General features: G+C 31.3%; 1 protein-coding gene and 1 long non-coding RNA gene across 3 annotated transcripts; one reads left to right on the top strand and one right to left on the bottom strand.

Annotated features, from left to right (window-relative positions):
* Window positions 1-4166: 4166 nt before the first annotated feature.
* On the bottom strand, window positions 4167-11454 carry LOC120086642 (protein DETOXIFICATION 43). Of its 2 annotated transcripts, XM_039043379.2 has the most exons (13): window positions 11314-11454; window positions 8898-9012; window positions 8191-8705; window positions 7897-8069; window positions 7679-7814; window positions 7491-7587; window positions 7268-7368; window positions 6994-7157; window positions 6785-6856; window positions 6418-6534; window positions 6218-6313; window positions 6010-6131; window positions 4167-4428 (listed from the first exon to the last, which is right to left on the bottom strand). In XM_039043379.2, the coding sequence occupies exons 2-13, from the start codon at window positions 8927-8929 to the stop codon at window positions 4374-4376; spliced, it is 1680 nt and encodes a 559-aa protein (XP_038899307.1). In that variant the 5' UTR covers window positions 8930-9012; window positions 11314-11454; the 3' UTR covers window positions 4167-4373. The 2 variants fall into 2 exon arrangements, with proteins under 2 accessions (XP_038899307.1, XP_090174489.1); XM_090318363.1 differs by lacking the exon at window positions 11314-11454 and having other exon boundaries at window positions 8898-9133.
* Window positions 6019-12991, top strand: LOC120086643 (uncharacterized). Its single transcript, XR_016532510.1, has 2 exons — window positions 6019-6382; window positions 6659-12991. It is a non-coding gene; the product is annotated as an uncharacterized LOC120086643 (long non-coding RNA).
* The last annotated feature ends 3201 nt before the right edge of the window (window positions 12992-16192 follow it).

Below are 16192 nucleotides of genomic sequence, written 5' to 3'. Positions count from 1 at the left end.
AGACTCAAAAGCTTCAAGTCATATATCCCATAATCGATCACTATTTGTAAATATGAGAGTTTCCCATAACATATCAGTTGTCTTGCCTAACCAAACTAGATTCATGGTTGAATTCATTGGTGATATCATTTTACAGAAGGATTTTTTTGCCTCACAATGTCCTTTTTGTTCCAGAATTTGCATATAATTTGTTGTCTGTCAGTGCCTTACTTAAAGATCAGTGTTATTCCATTCATTTTTCTAAAGATTATTGTTCAATTCAGGACAAGTTAAACTTGAAAATGATTGGGATGGTTGATCTATGGCCTTTACTTGTTATCAACACTCACTGATAGAGATAAAGGTAATATGCAGCATGTTATGCCTTGTAAAGCATCTACCTATATATGGCATCAACGTTTGGGACACCCTTCAACTGCCAGAATGAAGGAGTTATCAAATATCTTGTCATTCTTTGATCCTATATCAAGTCATGATCATTGTCATGTTTCTCTGTTAGCAAAACAACCTAGATTTTCATTTCCTGCATTGAAAAAAGTTGTTGATGTAATTTTTGTTCTTATTCATTGTGACATATGGGGACCTTTTCAAAACCCCACACATGCTGGATTTTCTTACTCTGTGACCTTAGTTGAAGATGAATCTCGTTATACATGGATTTATCTTTTGAAGCACAAGAATGATGTTTTACATATTATTCCTCGTTTCTTTAAACTTGTTGAAACACAGTTCTTTAAAACCATTAAAATCTTTCGATCCGACAATGTACTTGAACTCAACTTTAAGGATTTTTTTGCCACAACTGGAACAATTCATCAGTTTTCTTGTCCTTACACACCTCAACAAAATTCAGTTGTTGAATGGAAGCATCAACATCTCTTGAATGTAGCACGAGTTTTTATGTTTCAGTCCAAAGTTCCTATTATTTTCTGGGGAGAGTGTATTCTCACTATAACCCACTCGATAAAAAAAAATTCCTATTCCATTATTATCTCACAAAACTCCTTTTTCTGTGTTGAATGGAAAAGATGCTAACTACTTTTTGTTAAAGGTCTTTGGTTGCTTGACATATGCTTCAACCTTATCAGTTAAGAGATCTAAATTTGATCCAAGAGCTCATCCATGTGTCTTTATGGGATATCCAGTTGGTGTAAAAGGATACAGATTATATGACATTGTTAAGAAGAGTTTCTTTATCTTTCGAGATATCCTATTCTTTGAAGATTTGTTTCCCTTTCACAGCACCACTGACAATCCTTCTCACATATCTACTGATTTCTTAGATCAATTTGTACTTCCTTCTTCGATTCTAATGGATATACCTATGACAAATACAAGTACCACTAACTTGAATATAACTCCACTGAATCCTAATGATAGTATATCTACCGATATATCTGATTATATGCATACTGATAAGTTGATAGAACCAAAGGTTGCTACTTCAGTACCTAATGTAACAGAAGTTGCTTCTCCTAATGAACCAACTCCAAGACGATCTAAAAGGCAACAAAATCCACCTTCCTATTTGAAGGACTTCCATTGCAACATTATAACCAATACACCTACTTACTCCACATCTCCATTCTTTTTTTTGGTAAATATCTTTCCTATAATATTTACTAATCAGCTCACAAAGCATATTTGTTGAATGTAGCCACAGTCTATGAACCTACTTTCTATCATCAAGCAGTCAAATTCAAGGAATGTAGAGATGCTATGGACAGTGAAATTGATACTATGGAAAGGAACAAAACTTGGACAATTATGTCTCTACCAAAAGGATATCACACAGTGGGTAGCAAATGAGTATATCGTGAGAAGTACTCTCCTAATGAGACAGTTGATCGTTACAAAGCCAGACTTGTGGCCAAAGAATATAACCAGCAAGAAGGTATTGATTTCTTTGATACATTTTCACTATTAGCTAAAATTGTTACCAGTGAAAATAGTCCTTGCTTTAACCACCTCATATAATTGGCCCTTGGCACAAATGGATATCAACAATGCGTTCTTAAATGGAGATCTATTTGAAAAAGTCTACATGACTTTACCTTTGGGATACAAGACCTCTGAAGTACCAAAAGAGGGGGAGAACCTTGTTTGCCGATTAAATAAATCCATTTATGGACTTAAACAGGCTTCATGATAATGGTTCATTAAAATTTCAAGTGCTTTATCATCACATGGATTTAGATAGTCAAAATCAGATCATTCTCTCTTTACTAGAGGAAGTGGTGATACCTTTATTGTACTATTGGTATATGTTGATGATATTATCATCACAGGTCCCTCATCTGATGAAATTGCCATTGTAAAAAACATACTTAAGATGCACTTCTTATTGAAGGACTTGGGGCAAGTGAAATACTTCTTAGGTTTAGAACTATCTCGTTCTAACCAAGGTATGCTGTTGTCTTAAAGAAAATAATGTCTTCAAATCCTTGAAGACACAAGGTTTTTTGATGCTAAACCTGCCTTATTACCTATGGATTTGAATCTCAAGCTTTCAAAGGATAAAGGAACAAAATTGTCTGATGATGACATTACTTGTTATCGAAGATTAATTGGACGCCTTTTATATTTACAAATCTCTCATCTAGACATCTCATTTGCTGTGCATAGATTAAGTCAGTTCCTACAAAGTCCCACTACACCTCACATGAATTCTGTTCATCACTTACTGAAATATCTAAAACGACCATCAGGACAAGGAATTCTGATTAAACCGATCACTACTTTTCACCTTCAAGCCTTTGTTGATGCTGATTGGGGAGCGTATTTAGATACAAGATGGTTTGTCTCTGGTTTTTATATCTTCGTGGGAGACTCTTTGATCTCATGGAAATCCAAAAAATAGCCAACTATATCGAGATCCTCTGCTGAAGCCGAATATAGAGCCTTAGCCTCTGTGACTAGTGAACTGATGTGGATTTCCCAGCTGCTAATAGACTTGAACATTCAACATTTACTTCCATCCACTGTTTTTTGTGATAATCAAGGTGCCATTTCAATTGCTTCAAATCCAACCTTCCATGAGAGAACAAAGCATATTGAAGTAGATTGTCACTTCGTTCGAGATAAGATTGTTGATGGCTTTCTCAAGGTGCTTCCAATTTGTTCTAGTCTTCAGCTAGCTGACATGTTCACAAAGGCGTCATCACACTCCGTTCTATAAGATATCTTAGTCAAGTTAGGTGTCATCGATGTTCATCTTCCAACTTGAGGGGGAGTATTAAGAAATAAAAACAACATTTATGTTATTTTTCCGTTATACTTTATGTTAGTTTGTTAATAAGGAAGTTGGGCTCTGTTAAGCCCATTCCCTTTCTCTTCCATTCTGTTTTGCTCTGTATATAAAGAACATAGCTCATTGTATTTATGAGTATAAATCAGAAAGAGTGATCTTCTTTGTTTTATTCAATGTGGTAATAAGTTTCATGACACACACCTCCATAGACATAATATCCTTTACCACCCATTTGATTGGAGTAAGCACTTCTTACTTCCCAATTAGTATCTATACGACAACCTGATTCCACTACCAACGAAAGCTACACCCATGGAATCACAATCCGAAGCTTGTCTGCAGTTCCGCTAACTTCTGTATACAACACATAAAAAAAACCCTTAAGAGTCCTTCCACTAGCTGCGATGAGCATCCTCCTATGATCCTGGAGCACCCAACCAATATCTTCTTTACATTCTGAAGGATTTCAAGCAGCATCGTTTGAAAAACTCCAACCAACTCACTCGAAGACAGTCCCACGCAACCCGACTATTAGAGTTGTTGTATTTCATATTATTTTTGTCACATTTTTAATGTATTATATAATGTATTATTAAAATCATAATTACACACTTTTTTAAACATAAACAAGTACATAATTAACAATAGTTTATATTCAGCATAATAATTACTAGGTAACTACAATTAGTTCTATTGTTTATAAATATATTATCAAACACATTTCGTGAAGAAATGAAATACTATTTAGTTGGGAAGATTATTAACCTTAAAAACTTAACCACTATTTAAATAGCGGAGAAATAACAATCAATTTGAATAAATTCGATTAGTTTAGTCATATATCATCGGTTAAATGTTTGAATCTCTTAATTCTACATATTAGTTGAACTATAACAATAACAATAACAACAACAAGTAGGCTAGTATGAGTAAATTTATTAATATCAAACCAAAAAGAAGAAAACAACATATATAGTTTGCAAGTCCAACCATGATAATTATACAAAATAGAAGAAACTAACAAAAAGTAACTCCATTTTAAGTATAAAATATAAAGTGATAGAGTGGGAATTTTTATAAGAGTGAGTTTGATTTTGAAGCTGAAAAATCAATGGAGTCTGCTTTAAGGTAGCCTTTGGGTCCTCAGGTAACGCCAAGGTCCTGTCCCTGTGCCCATCCTGCATTTTTATAAATTATTATTATTATAACATAACAATTTTTTGTTACCATAAAATTTTCCTAAATAATAATAATAATAATAATGGTAATAATAATAACTATATAGTTTGTTGACTTACAAGTTTAGTAGAGTAAAATTTTCTAATATGTTATTATAATTTTTAATTTTGTATCTAATAAATTAGAATAGTTTAAAAATATTTAATAAATTTGTGAATATTTGATTTCATGTCTAATAGTTTGTAGTTATATTCCACAAATTATATTTTGAATTAATATTATTACCATTAGGTTAAATACATATTTTAGTCTCTAGTGTTTATATCTATATTATTTCAGGTGAATATTAAAATTAGCTAATGATATGTGAAAATTTAGGGGAAAAAATGTCATCTAAAAAGAAAAAAAACCTCTAAAGTTCTACCAATTTCTAAGAAATTCATAGAATAGATTGAAATTTGTTTCTCTTAAATGTCATTGTTTCTATTTAAATTTAAAAATTTGTTAGTTCACCAGGTATATTACAACATTTATTAGCTATCAATTTTAATATTAAGTCGGGAACTAAATTGAAAGATGTTACAATATAAGGAAAATATTTTTTTTTTTAAAATAACAAGGACTAATTTTTCCCCTTTTTTTAGTGGGATTACAAGTTTAAAATCACATGTCAAAATATATTTTTTGTCCTGATATGTTGAAGTTTATTTAATATTAATATTTATATTCGGATGTTTTCAAAATTTATAGTAAAAATATTAATAAATAAAAAGAAAAATCAACAATAAGCAAAAAAAAATTAAAATTTAGGATGTTTGAAAGTTACAACAAAATTACACAGGTGGAAAATTAAATCTCTGATTTTTTGGATCAAAGCACACATCAATATCACTGAACTAAGCTTATTTTGGCATAGGAGTGCAACAAAAAATTGAAAGATAGAAAATCCAAACCAATCTAAACCAGTCTAATACTTTGGTTTGGTTTTTTAGTATATAATTGGACATCTTGGTTTGTATTTGGAGAAAACCAAAAAGCATGGGTTCGAATCAGTTTTTTTATTAGAAAACCCAATCAAAATCGATTTTTTATTAGAAAAAACCAATCAAAATCGAACCGATCCAATAATATATATATATCCTTACAAATAAACTATAAGATCAATTGTTATGGAGTGTACATTTTTTATTTAGAAAAATGTTATGAGAAAAAAACAAAAATGTCAAATTTCAATTTATGAAAAAAAGAAATAGACCAAATTTTAATTTTATATTAACAAAAGGGAGAAATTCAAATTAAAGTTCTAATAAAAATAAAAATTAGAAGAAAAAAGAAAATGCTAAAAACCGAGAATCTAACCAATAATAAACTGATTTAAATAAAATCAATTTAATAATTTTGTTATTTATTGGATATTGATATGAATTGTTTCTTTGTAAAATTGATTGGTTTGATTTGATTCTTAGTTGGCCTAAACAAAACTATCACTCCTACTTGGCATTTTGTAATAAAATTTAATAGTATGTCCCGAAAGAAATTTAATACCATGGAGGAATTTAAATCATCAATTAAAAAAATACCTCCAGACGCCAACAAAAGTACGCAGAAACATATAGATTGTCAAAGCAATCCAAATCCCAATGAAGCCCTTGCTTTTGGAGAGAAGAAACAGAGATATAACGCTCGCAATCGCCACCAAAACCTGAAGAACATGATTAGCAGAGTGAGTAATGTAATTTCGTTGAAGAATTTTCTCAAACAGGTGGAGGATGATCCTGTAGAACTTGCCAATGAGTATGCGGAATAAGCAAAATCAGAAGCTCCAAAGTTCACTCCGTCGAAAACAAACGCCAATGAGTTTATTGGCTGTGTAGCTGCAATGAACTGATGAATTTCCAAAGAAAGAGGAGAATTAGATGAGTTCATCAATGGCATTAGAAGGAAGAAACCGAGGTACGTTTGTTTGTTTGTTTGTTTTTTTGCTTTACCGGAATTCCTAAATGTATGAGGTTCTGCACATGAATGTCTCTTGAAAAGATTCCTGCTCCGAAGAACATTCCGATTCCGACGACAATAGCGAGTCCAACACCCAGAATAAAACTCATCTGTCCAAGAAAATGTATTCAGGTTCATTGGAGGAACCTAGTTTTTGTTTTCCGTGACAAGGGAGAATGAAATGTTTTTAAAGGATCGTGGCTATATGAAGTAATCCATCTATTTTGGTTTTAGATGATGCAGATTTTGCATGCAAGTGCATGGTGGTTGCTCAAAGATCTCTGCAACCTTGGTTCCATGTTATCTTTGAGGTAGTAAGAAAATTCCCTCCAATTTGTGAGTTTTTAATTCATTTCTTACCTGCAATACCCTGGTAGCTGTTGCTGTTGTCTTTTCGTAGTCTTTCTCTGCAAATGCACTGGCTAGAATCGCCTAAAAGAGCAAGAAAAATAATCATATACAATGGAAAGAGATAACTATGAGACCTTTTTTTCCCCCATACATCTATAAATGGTCACTTAGAAAGGAAGTTATGAAGTAGATGTAGAAATAGGTTTTTGTTTCTTCACCTGTCCAGCTACTGCTAAACCATCAGACAATAAAGAGGATGTCATCCACACTTGCAAGCAAGTCTGGAATGCAGCCATAGGTGTTGGGCCTAACCTTGCAGCTAGTGATGCTGCTAGAGTCACACAGAAGGTCACTGCTACAACTCTTGCCAGCAACAGACCTCCTGCTCCCAGTCATTCAAAGTTCAATAAGAGATAAAAGAATGATGATCTCATAGTTTACTTAGTATTGGAATATCGAGTTGAGAACTGTTTGGAAACAATTTCTTCATACCATTTTTAAGAAATCGACCAAATTGCAAATCTTTAAGACTTGGAGGCATGAGATTGACTTTCTGCATCAGTCTCCAGAAGAGAATGATCACAATAAAGTACCTGAAAGGATTGAATCAAGTCTTAGAGAAGCTTTCTTGGAATATCAAGACAAGTTTTATGTCATTTTGGAGCAATGTTGTAAAGTTCTAGCAATATGATAGTGCATAGAAATAAAAACTTACTGAGAGAGAACATGAGCAGCAGCTGCACCTTTGACACCCCATCGGCACACAAAGATGAAAATGGGGTCCAGTATGATGTTTACAGTATATCCGGCCACTACATAGAGCCATATAAACAAATAGTTGTAGCCAAAGGAAGTTGATATATTAGGTTCAACCATAGAGGAAAAGGGACACACAAGGCCTACCAATAATGTAAAGAGGAGTCCTTGTATCCTTGAAGCCTCTAAAGATCCCTTGCATGGCCAATGACAGAAGAACAGCAGGAGCACCAAGTGATCTTAATGTTAAGTACTTGTGAGCAGGGGCAAACATGGGTGAATTCTGTTTGTTGAAGTCCCAAACTATTAGAGGAAGACATTTGATCTAAAACTGGACTACATCTTAAGTTATAGGGAGCACTCACATCTTTTACTCCCATTAGATTCAGCAAAGATTTGGCTCCAAACACAAGGAATATGGCTTGCATTAGACCCAAAATTGTCCCAAATATCAGAGCTGTGGATGCTGATGCAATTTGCTTCTTCTCTTTCCTTTTGGACTTGGCAGAGGTAGACTTAAGTACATTTGTACTCAAATCTGGGAAAAGAAAGAAAAAAATGGAAAGGAAATCAGAAATTATTAAAAACTCCTAAAAAATGGAAAGGAAATCAGAAATTATTAAAAACTCCTAAATATAACCATCAAGTTTTGGTTTTACCTTTTTCCGGATCTTGAAGAGCACCATTATCTGGAACCGGTTCCTTTGTTCCCATTTTCGTTGAAGAGCTTTGTTTGTTTTCTTTTCCTCCTTTTTCTATGGTGATATTACTCCTTGTTGGCTCATGATTCAAGTTGACATGATCTTGTTTCGCTGCAAGTTTTTCATCGTTTTCAAGTTGATCACGATCTTCAGGCACAGAAACTTTCACTGAATTATCATCAGCCAAGCACTTCTGTGTGTCAACTTTTGCTGCTTTGTTGGCAGCCTTGCCAATTGTATCTTCCTCAGCGACGAAAGAAGTCGTAATGCTGACAAGTGGGAATATGGTAATCCTTGAGGCTTGATTGAATATAGCAATGGATACTCCAACTGCAGCAAGTTCCACAGGTCCGATATGGCCAACAAAAGCAGTGTCTATAAGGGAAGCTATAGGATCAGCTGCAACAGCTAGAGCAGCAGGCAGTGCAATTCCCAGTATCTCTCGACCAATTGCATCAAACTTGAAAACACGTCTACATGTATAAACATTTAAAACATACTAGCTAATGTGAGACTTTGAGATACAAAATTCTTTTGCGGTTCAGAGATAGAAAAAAGGACTGAATTATACGTTACGATTGGAAAAATCATGATGTGGTTCTCAAGTTAAATTGAACATCAACATCAGGTATTTAAAGAAGAGAATTGATTGGATCATAACAAACCTTGCGTCTTTGAAGAAAACATTAACAGGCATCTTCAACTTGATTCCCCCTTGTGTGGTCGGACTAAGATTTTGGTTCTGGTTCTGATCTGCCAGTGTTGTAGTACTGAAGTGGTCTACGATGTTGAATTCCAAACCCAGAATACAAGATCAGAAAGACTAAGCAAGGACATTTTATTCTATTCAAGTACACAAATATTCTAAAAAGCTAAAAGTTTTGAATGTGGAAGGGAACAACAGAAAAATCTGAAAATGGCAGTGAAACTGAAAGATTTGGAAGTTGACACACCATGCATAAAACCTTTCTTATCATCCAAAAGAATGAAGAGACTTGCAGTTATAGTATTTCACGTAAACTAGATTTATAGAAACACACACACATTTATAGAGAGAGAGAGAGAGTAAAATGTTGGTTTGTTGCCGAGGACCACTAATGCTGAGATCTGTGCGTTTGACAAAAAGAAATATAGAAGCTACTAGGGAGAGCTTATATAAGTGAACTATCTCATGGTTTTAAATCACCTACTAACTCAAAAGCTCAAACTGATGAGTGAAGGTAAATTTAATATCAGACCAACATTTCAACACTCTCTCACTTGTGGGTTTGAAAATTTGTAGAAGGGTTTAGACACAGGACTTTTTGCTCTAATACTATGTCAAATTATCGATAAACCCAAAAACTTAGGTTGATAGGTGAAAGAAAATTTAATGTTATATCAACACTTTAAAATGATACACGCATACACACCGATTTTTCGGAAGTTGAACATGGACAATAGGTGATGAAGAACCCATTCCTAGATGTATACATACATTGATTCTTTTAGTTAAGAAGTACGTTAGAAGGAATGTGAATCTGACGCTAGAATTTTACATGAAAATATTAAAAAATTTGTTCATTCCATGCATATCAAACCTTCCCCACATCTACCTTTTCTAGCTAATGACAGTTTAACAACATTGTTTACAACAATGCAATGAAGAAACAGAAAGAAAAGGTGTTTCCACGATGGACTGTTGTGGTGGAACCTTCCTAGCTAGCTAGCTAGTAATTAAATGATAATAATTGTCAGAAATCTTCCCCAGATAACCTCAAAATATATGGAGTTTTGCTCCTTGATTAAAGAGACTTCATAGGAAAAAAATGGGACCCTAGAAATCCGTAGTTCTTTTTTATTAATTAAATTCCATAAAGATTTGCATGGGCATGGCCTTGGTGAGCATATTTTCAACTCTTTATGCATCTTCTGTCAGTTTGTTCATTTAGGAGAATCGAAGAAGAATGAAAGAAAACATACATTATATTACAAAAGAGATTATTATATAGGGATAAGCCTGAATGCTTCATATATTTCCTACACCAAATAACTCTCAGATCTTAGATTTTCTAAGTAAAGTTAAATGTGACCAAAACCCTGCTTTGAAGAAACCCAATGCAAATTCTTATTTTATTGTGAGGTTTTTTTTTTTGTTTTTTTTTATAACTTATTTAAGAGATTGGTCTAGCAGCAGGTGGATTTGGTAAGGAAGATGAGAAATTTTAGAATTTTCATATGTCAAAAGAATTATAAATGCGTTATTGATTCGTATTCTCTTTCATGGTTTGATTTGAGATAATTATTTTTTAAAGAACCTGTTTTACCGACCATATAATTATTGTTGTTGTTATTGTTGTGTGGCTGTAGTTAATGACATTAGTATGTGATAACAAAATAAACAGCAAATTCTTTTAGAAAAAGATTGCAAAGAATCTCAAACTCAACAGACAAAACTCTATATATCCAGCACTCACAATACACTCCAAAATGATCACACATTACCCAATTTTTTATTTCTCTCAAAAGAAGATCCAAAAATTCAATTATTCTCACAAAAAAAAAACAATGCAACATCATCACAATAACACATAAAAACATCATATATTACACAAAAGGCAAGCTACTAAGAACTCAGCATGCCATTTCATACCTGCCTATATACATGGGAAGGTATTATGTAAAGAAAAAGGAGAGTTGAGGGCCCAATTCAGTAACCATTTCGTTTTTGGTTTTTGAAACTTAAGCATATTTTCTCTCAATCATTACAATGATTTGCATCTTTCTTAAGTACAAAAGTTCAATTCTTGGTCAAATTTTAAAAATAAAAACAAGTTTTTACAAACTATTTTCTTTAGTTTTCAAAATTTGGATGAGTTTTTGACAACATTGGTAAAAAGTAGATAAAAAAACAAGAAATTTAGAGGAGGAAGGAATCTTTATAGGCTTAAAGATTTCAAAAACTAAAAACTGAAAATTAAATGGTTACCACACGGGGGTTTCAGTATTAAAGATGGATGAAATAGTGATATAAGAGAGGCTAACTATCATAATCATACATAGAGTATAAATGAAGTAACTTATATGTATATAAATAATGACCTTTGTTTCGAGTCCTCTGACTTAGCAAAGCTCTTCTTCCTTACCAACTTCCCTTTGTTTCGTACACTAAAACAAACAGCTTGCCCTCCTTTTATACCACCTTTAAAGAGAGAAATGGCTTTTGATAATGGGAGCTATTCAATCGTCATTGTGAATTAAATGGTTTCTTTGACTATGGTGGATATGTCACCATTTACAATCGAGGAAAAGCTTAGACTAAAGTATAATGCACATTACATTCATGCATTTTTTTTTATGTGATTCATTTTCTATGGGTCTATTTTGTATTTTATCTAACATATATGGTACCATAATACCTTTAATCTTATAAAGATGAGGCTGGGGAAATTTTTGAGCATAAATCTCTCTCTCTCTAGAAACAAGTGTGCATAAAAGAATGAAGTGACTTCAATTAGTAGGTAGCGTCCTAGTTTTTATTTAATATCAATTTGTATGCTTTTGATTAGTGCGTTCTACATAGGATTTCCAATACCCCACGTCTGTTATATATATATATATATATAGATACACCTCTTTGTTCCTGTGACCCACTTTTTATGAGTTAAGTGGGTATAACATAACATTGGATTAGTGAGAAAGAGAAAAAATTGAGGCTAAAATGATAATTTAGCTATAAGTATATTGGAAGACTTTTTCATAATTCACTCCAATCTTCATTACTGTCTTCCTTAATATTTCAAAAATGAAATCTGTTTTGCAAGTTTTCCCAACAAAGAAAAATGAATGATCATAATTAGGTGTGTTAGAATTGTACAGAGGACTGTGATTCATTCAGCTGGAGAGATATTCAACTTTTAGTCTTTTGTTATTAAACTATTTCCAGGGAGGGAGCTAGATTGAAGACTTGCAAATAATTTGTTTTTCATCTAAATAGTTTCATCCACATAACTACATTTGGGCATGTTCCTGTTAAGGGCAATTGACTCCTCTACACATATTAATTATGATATGATGATATTGTCTACTTTGAACATATGCTCTCATGACAGTTTGTTTTGTTTGTTTTTATTTTTGTTTTTTTTTCCACCTGAAGGTCTTATATATCAATGGAGATATTGTCTCGCTTATACCCATGATCCTTAGCCAATGTTGGCTTAGTCGTATTCTCAATAATTTTCGTCTCAAATAAATTGCCATTGACTCTCCTTGAAACAGTCATCTATTGGGTTAGCTCTTATCCAGACCAACTCCTCTTCTCCAAACACAAACACGAATCTCCACCATGACCATATTTTCTGAGGCTCACAACTTCTTTTTGTTTCCACCTGAGGATTCTACAAATACTGTTGAGTCAGGTACATGACTCTAGTATCACTTGTTAAGGACAATTAACACCTCTATTAACCTTTCACAATAGTATGATAAGTAGTCCTTTGCTTAACACTAGATTAATCTCTCACTTAGTTGAAAAACCTAATCAATGTATTCTAAGCCAATGCATTTGAAGCTAAACTTGGTGTAACATTGTCCATTTTAGACTTCAATTTGCTTGACTTTACTTTTTGAATTTTAGTTCAAGCTTCATGTTATTTCATATTAGACACCTTCTTTTTCTTCTTTCTTTGTATTCAGACAAATGTATGATACACCCTTGTGTAATCACACTGAAAAATCTACTAGTAATCGAAATCTTTCATTAGGCTTGATGCACATTATGTTATTATTATTATTTTGTTACAATAGTGTAGAGGATAGAACTATCAATATTGGATGACATGTCTTCTCCTTTGAGCATATTTCAATTATTATAAACTAACAAAAACTAAACCTTTCTCCTTATGCTTGTTGAACAAATGTAAAACTTGGTTGGTTCTAAATTTTTATTTAGGATCCAACTTGTTCACATCTCAAAGTTGAATGAGTAAATGTAAAACTTAGTTGATCTTCTTCTTCTTTTTTAAAATTAGAAAAATGATTCAAATACATAAAGCAGCAAATTTTATAATTTTCAATTAAGCACCCAAAGAACAGATTTTGGACATGATAATTCCACTACCAATCTTTTATATTTTTTCTTATGTGCTCCTTTTAATTTAATTAATTAATCAACTTTTGTAATTTCCTTTGGGAAAAATACTTAATTCTCATCTTTTTTCCCCATGCTTGGGAGAAAGCCCTTTAAAAAAAAACGAGAAAAGATTATCGAAGCTTTTTGCGTGTGCCTTTTCACTAGAACCATGCCTCCAATGGTGTTCATGTTTCATTAATTATAATTGTTTGACACATAATTCATTTTTTATTTTAGAAAAACCAATGCAATAAATTAATATATTTTTTATGCTAAAGCGGTGTGCTCATTTTATGAATTTTAGTTTAATTGGGTTGGTTTGGCAAATGGTACATAGTCTAAAGATTAAATAGATATGATAGTCTACTTTGATTATATGTTCGATTCTCTATCCCATATTTAAAAGGATTTAAGTCTTTCTACATACAATTCAGGTTTTGAAATAAAATATTAAATTTTTTATTTAATCTTTATTTTGTTTTTATTTTTAATTTATGTTTGAGAAAAGTTTAAAACATGAACAAGAAACAACAAACTTGTAAGAGAAATTAATGAGAAACAATACATCAAACTTATTTTTGATCTTGTAATTTCCACAATTTTCACATAATTTTCAAAATATTTTAGAGAAATAGGAAACAAAAAATAGAAACAATATTTAAACATTTCTATTTCTTAAAAAAAAAAAAGTTATATTTGGTAACTATTTTGTTTTTTGTTTTTTGTTTTTTAAAATTAAACCTATGAATACTACTTTCATCTCTAAATTTTTTTCTTTGTTATCTACCTTTCACCAATGGTTTAAAAAACCAAGTCCAATTTTGAAAAATAAAAAAATTGCTTTCAAAAAGTTGTTTTTGAAATTTAGAATTTGGCTAAGAATTCAACTATTGTACTTAAAGAAAGATGTACATCATTGTAAGAAATGTGAATGAAATAGATTTAATTTTCAAAAATAAAAAAACAAAAAATAAAATGGTTACTAAACAGGACTTAAAGTACAACATAATACCTAAAATGCAAACATTTTCAAACAACTCATATTAGCCATCTTCTTCAATTTTTTAATGAGATGATCTGATCGACAGAAACATAAAATAATTAGCACATGCATTTTAATTTAAAATCTTCTATTTGATAAATATCAGAACTTATATGATTAAATAATTGTAGGATAAACTAATGTTTTGATGTGCATTGCATTAAGAAATTTAAAAATCCAAGTGGAGTTGAACACTCTTATTTTAAACTTGAAAAGAAAAGGAAAAGAATTCACATAGTGGGCTTTTGGGATTGTTAGGTACAAAAGTTCCGTACTTTAGTGTAAGGTAATTGCATCGAACTCCAAAGTCCAAACCAAGCACCACTAAAAACCAACTCATTTGTAATAAGTTACAAAAATTTTCCCATAATATTAATACTATGGATTTTTCATACTTCTTCCCTATATTGTATGTCACATTAGCACACTTTTAAAAAATAAGATGAGATTCATTGATCTTAATGTGATCTACTAATATTTATAAAGATAAATTTATGGTGTGAATAAATGGAGTATAATACTCTCGTAATATTAGAAATGTTTTCGAAAAGTTGTGTAACTTCTAAGACTCATAGTGTAAGAAGTTAACAACTATAAGACATAAAATTGATTTATTTTAGTTGTGGGACACAAAGACTTTTTAGGTCAAATAAAGAGTGAAGTTCACAAAATCACAATTTCATATTCCTAACTTCTACTCCTCTAATTCCTCGGGTCAAGTACTCCATAGTAAAAATCAAGTGGAAATATAGACCCTAAACCCTAAAATTTAGAAGTCTAATAATAACTTCACCCATGAGTGAGTTATTAATTATGTAAATATTTTACATCTTGGTTAAATTATGAAAAACATTTTTTTAACTTTGTACTCTATAAAATGTTGCAATACTATCTTAATCTTCTTAAAAGTTTCAAAATTATATAGAGTTTTGGACGAAAAATTTGAGATTGAAACAAGGTAAAAGTGATCTCCAACCAAAATTTGTGTTGCTCAGAGTTCAAAGTAGAGTACATAAACATCTCTTATCATATACTAGCGTAAAAGTATAGAGAATTCGTAATTGGTGTTAGAGTTTCATGTTGATGCAATGAAATCATTAAAATATCAAGCAAAAATAGTGAAGTTTCATTATTTTATGATATGATGTTACCTATTGGACTAATTGGATATTTTAGTGAAATATAATTTTGGTTTCCATATTTTAAAATTTGTTCAATTTTAGTTTTTATATTTTTAATAATTTAATTTTAATCTATATATTTTCAATAAATATTAAATTTACCTTTTCAAAATTAATTTCTATCGAAATTAGTTAAATAATAACAATAATTTCACAATATATGAATATATTTTCAAACTTTTAGTAAAAATGCTAATAGATAATAACACAAATTTAAAAAATCAATAATTAACTAATAATAAAACTGAATTTAGGATTAATTGAAAATATTTTGATTAGAATTAGAGACTAAAACTAAATAAACTTCAAATTACGGAAATCAAAATGCTACTTTAACTATTTTAGGTTAAAATAAAGAGGAATATATATATATATTTTGATGGTCCTCTATTTGAGCGAATGATGATTAAAAAGCGTGTGTTCACGAACCTTCCTTTGTCATTTTCTCCCCTTTAGATTTTTATTTTATTGTTTTATATATATTTTTCTTAATTTTTAATTATTATTACTACTATTATTATTATTATAACCCTTTAGATCCATCTTTCACTTTTAGCGAAAAGAAAGTGGTTTGTCATCTTTATCTTTGGGAAAATAAATTTGTCAAAAACTATTGGCTTCACTTCA

Source organism: Benincasa hispida, chromosome 9 (assembly GCF_027475165.1).
Source record: "Benincasa hispida cultivar pf3 chromosome 9, pf3_genome.v1.1, whole genome shotgun sequence".
NCBI lineage: Eukaryota > Viridiplantae > Streptophyta > Magnoliopsida > Cucurbitales > Cucurbitaceae > Benincasa > Benincasa hispida.
The sequence above is the reverse complement of the archived record's forward strand: the minus strand, read 5'-3'. Positions and strand labels throughout refer to the sequence as shown.